The following is a 4157-nucleotide window of genomic DNA, read 5'->3' as shown; positions in this document are numbered from 1 at the left end:
GCACAGGAAGAATGTCCTTTCTGAATGTCTCTCTTCCCCTTGAACTATTTATTCTCTGTGCTCAGCCATTCCTGAAGTCTACCTGTGGGATTTAGTCCCTGGTCCCAAAATTTCTTGGTAAACCTCGTTTTCCTGTCACCCTAGACCATTGAGCCAGTGGAGTCGTGATAGCAGACAAATGATATTTTTTTTTTTTTTTCTTTTTATTTGGCTGCTTCTACCTGCCTAGCCCAGCTCAGACCTGGGACAGCCACAGAGGAAGAGTCCTGACACTGTGTCATCAGACCAAAACAAGTGCTCACCCACACTCCCACACAAGTCCCCCAGTCCAAAAGCAGCACAAGAAAACGGCTCAGAGGCACAGGAATGCAAAGGCTACTTTCCAAGAAGAGTTCAACAAGTCCAAACCTAAGAGCCAAGCAGGATCCTGCTTCTTTCGCAGAGCAGCCACCTGGGGCGGGGATGTGGAGGTGACGCTCCAACCCCCAGAGTTCCTTCCTGCTGCCAAGAAGCCTCCTTTCCCCCTCAGGTCTCAGCTCATTCAATTTTGCTCAGTCCGGGACAATTTTTTTTTTTTTTTTTTTTTTTTTTTTTCCCGTCTTCCCTTTTACATTCATCCTACCAACCGGGCTTTCCTTGGTGTCCGGCTCAAGAGTGCTGGTAGCCCAATCCCGTGCCTGTTCGCAGGTAGCCCCGGGACCAGGCAAGCGGCCCGGCAGAGGGAGACCCGGGACATCGGCGCCAGTTTCCTCCATAGGCTTGGCCCAAGCCTGGGACCTCCGCCACCTCCCTGGGCCGTCCTATATGTGTGTGTGGCGAGCACGAGGAGCAGCGCGGCGCAGGCTGCAGAAAGGGGCTGGCGACGTCCCGGCGCACGAGGTTGGGCCCTCCTGGTTGCGGCGCGGGCCGCTGGGGACTGGAGCCGGCGTCCCCAGTGCCCCCTGCGCTCGCCGCCTGGCTGTGGCACTCCAAGTGGCCGCAGGGCCAGCGGGGAGGGGGGCTGGCACGCAAGACGAGGGAGAGCGCAGTGATGCGATGGATGGCCCTGCGCAGCGTGGCGATCTTGGAGAGCCTCTTGCCGCCCAGGTCGTGCCGCAGCGCCCGCCGCAGCGCGTTGAAGGCCTCGTTGTAGTCCAGGATGCGCTTGCGCTCGCGCACGTTGGCGGCCATGCGCCGCGCCTTGGACCGCACCGGCCTGGCCCGCTTCCTACCCGCAGCCTCCTCTGCCTCGCCCAGGCTGCGGGGGGCGCCGTTTTCCCTCAGCACCCCAAAATTCCTCCCAGTCTCTGGGCAAGAGCCTCCCAAGTCCTCTGCAGAGCCCTCGGTCCCTTTCAGGCCCTTGAGGCCTAGTCCTGGCGAGCCTCGGAGCATGGCCTATTCCCAGGCCCAGCTGCTTCGGCGCTGGGTAGGTGAGGCTGACGGTCCACCCTCTGAGCACTGGCTCCTGCGGTCTGGACACTCCTTGGACAGCCTTCTGTAGCTGGGCTTTATGGCACCACGTGGCTCCCCGCCCTCCCCATCCATCCATCTCCCTCCTCCTGCTTTATTACCTGCCCCCAGGTAGGTTGGGGAGGGAGGAACTGAGAAGGAAGCAAGCAGGAAGGAAGCATGCAGATTCTTGTACACACATGGGGACCAGCTGGGAAGCCTGGCCACGCCCGGGGCAGTCCTCCAGTTGCCACCAGGAACTTGCTCACTCCAAGGGTCTCTCTGGGGTGACAGGGATCCACATTCTCTCCCCTGACCCCAGATAGAGTGCCGAATGTAGCCTCTGGGCAGGAGAACTGATAGACTCATAGACGGGTGGCAGTGGGGGGTTGGGTGTGCTTTAGAACCTCCAAAGTTCTTGTCAAGTCTTATGGGCAACCAACCACAGAGCTGCCATTGAGGAAAAGCATGACCACCCCAGAAGGATCGATAAGGGAGGGGCAGGTTTGACAGTCAACCCCACAGAGCCCCGTAGGTAAACTGAATAGAACTTCAGGCTTTTTCAGCTACAAGTCGAGGTTGGTCAGGATTCTGAATTGGGGTTTTGACTGGGTTCAACTCTCGCCCTACTTCCCTTTGACTTCCCCTTCTTCAGAAAGAGTGTGGCTGAATCAGCAGAGAAGGTGTTGGAGATCTTTTTCCTCTAGCTCTCCTTGTAGTATCAATCAGGGACATCTTTTGAAGGGCCCTGGACAGTCCTATCTCATGACACAGCAGTATTCTATTATGAACTCACCAAATCATTCCCACCACTACCACCAGGGATTTGAATTTTAAACAGGGTCTCAGAAAGGAAAAATGCTTAATCCTAGAGAAAGACCCCCAATGGAATTTCAGGCATCCATAGGGAGTTATTTGGAGTTTCTTAAGGTTCATCTCGTTCCCAGCCATAAACTGAATGCAAGGCCTGTTGTGGCATCAGCCAGGAGAAGGATGCCGTTCACGTTCATCCCAGAGAGCACCGGCAACAATAATCCCATTATTTCAACTGAATTTCTCCACAGAGGAAAAGTGTGGGGCACTAGGAAACAAACTATATGTATTTATTTGTGTGACTATTTGTCAGTCTCGCTCACTAGATTAGAAGTAGCCTAAGGACTTTTTGTATTTCCTGGGGTCTATTCTTCCCAAAAGTGCAATATTATGTAGAATTAAAAGTCAGCGAGATCAGAAGGCTGAGGATTACATGTTCAAAGCCAGCTTCAGCAACTTAGGCCCTAAGCAATTCAGTGAGACCCTGTTTTTAAATAAAATACAAAAAAGGACTGGGAGTGTGGCTCAGTGGTTAAGTGCCCCAGGTTCTCTTCTTGACTCAGGCAGCCTCCTGCCTCCCCCACAACATACAATCACACAAACCTGTGTCCCTCACACAGAATTTTATGCAGCTCTTGGATAAAATTATGGGTCTTAGCACCCATGCCCACCCATCCAGCTCAAGTAGTGGAATGTCAGTCTTAGTAAGTATCAGACTAGGAGACGGCATGGGCCATAGCCTAGGCATCTGGTTCCTTGGTGTCACATTCCACGGCCATCTCTCTTTCACCCTCATCTATGCCATTTAGTCCTTTGAAGCCACTCTAGACTGCCCTGTTCACCCAATGAAAATCAGAGCCTTGCCCAACTCCTTAGAAAAGCCCCTGGCCTCAGAGAAGGGCAGAGGATCTGGACCTTCCAGGTGGGAAAGGAAGTCTGAGGTAGGAGACCTCTTCCTCTCACCCACTGCAAGCCAACACCTCTCACACTGTGACCTTGTGCCAGTCATGTCCCTCCTTCTGCACCTCAGTTTTCTTTGCATGGAAGATATCTTCTCTATGAAGGTGTAGGCAGAACCAGCTAAGTAATTTGCTGGACCCAGTGCAAAGTGAAAACGTGGGGCCCCTTGTTTCAAAGTATTTGAAGATGGTCACAGCACAGCATTAAACCAAATCTAGGGTGCTTCTAAACCATTGCACAGGTCCCATGCGCACGAAGCCGGCCCTAAGTGTAGGTACTAAGCTCAAGCTCTGGATCTAAACTCACCCAGATTCTCAGGAGACTTTGACCTACAATTAAGAGTTTTGTGGGTCTGAAGAAGTAGAAGGGCGAGCCATGAGCAATCCCCATCTCCACAGAAGGATGGAGGTGCCCCATTGATCTCCAGGCAGCCTCATAGTGGGGAGAATCTGCCTGGGGCAGCCCAAGAGCTGCGGGGAGGTACCAATTGGTGGCAAATCAGCTTAGCCTACATCTAGCACCTTTCTTACTCCAGTGACTCAGCATCCTAGAACTCACACACCACTATGGATAGGATGCTGTTGGTGATAATTAACCATAGCAATAATGACCTTAATAATGCTGGCACTGAATTCTATGGTATGCTTCTCATAGACCAGGCATTATTCTAAGTGCTTTTAAACATACATTAGCTTAGCCTCACAACAGTCCCCTATGGAAGGTTCATTATAATGATGCAGACAGGAAACAGAGTCAAGGACCTTGCCCCCAGTTAGAGGGTTAGCTGTGGCGTGTCTTCTTCCAAGACAAGGGTCTTAACCCATCTGGGCCTGGCCTGCATGTTCAGCTGAGGGAACACCCCATCACTACCCAAATCCCCCCACTGACTTATTGTCATTATTAGAGACCTAGTATCAATCCTTTGAATTAGAAATTTTAAGAGATTTAATTAGTTT

The 4157-nt window shown here is 52.2% G+C and overlaps 1 protein-coding gene across 1 annotated transcript; it reads right to left on the bottom strand.

Annotated features, from left to right (window-relative positions):
- Nucleotides 1-648: 648 nt before the first annotated feature.
- Nucleotides 649-1371, bottom strand: BHLHA9 (basic helix-loop-helix family member a9; the record flags this gene model as incomplete). Its single annotated transcript, XM_079130984.1, has 1 exon — nucleotides 649-1371. One exon carries the CDS (start codon nucleotides 1369-1371, stop codon nucleotides 649-651), a length of 723 nt encoding a protein of 240 aa, XP_078987110.1.
- Nucleotides 1372-4157: the final 2786 nt, after the last annotated feature.

The sequence above is a fragment of the Sciurus vulgaris genome (genome assembly GCF_902686455.1).
Source record: "Sciurus vulgaris genome assembly, chromosome: 3".
Taxonomy (NCBI): domain Eukaryota; kingdom Metazoa; phylum Chordata; class Mammalia; order Rodentia; family Sciuridae; genus Sciurus; species Sciurus vulgaris.
This window is presented reverse-complemented; position numbering and strand designations above follow the sequence as displayed.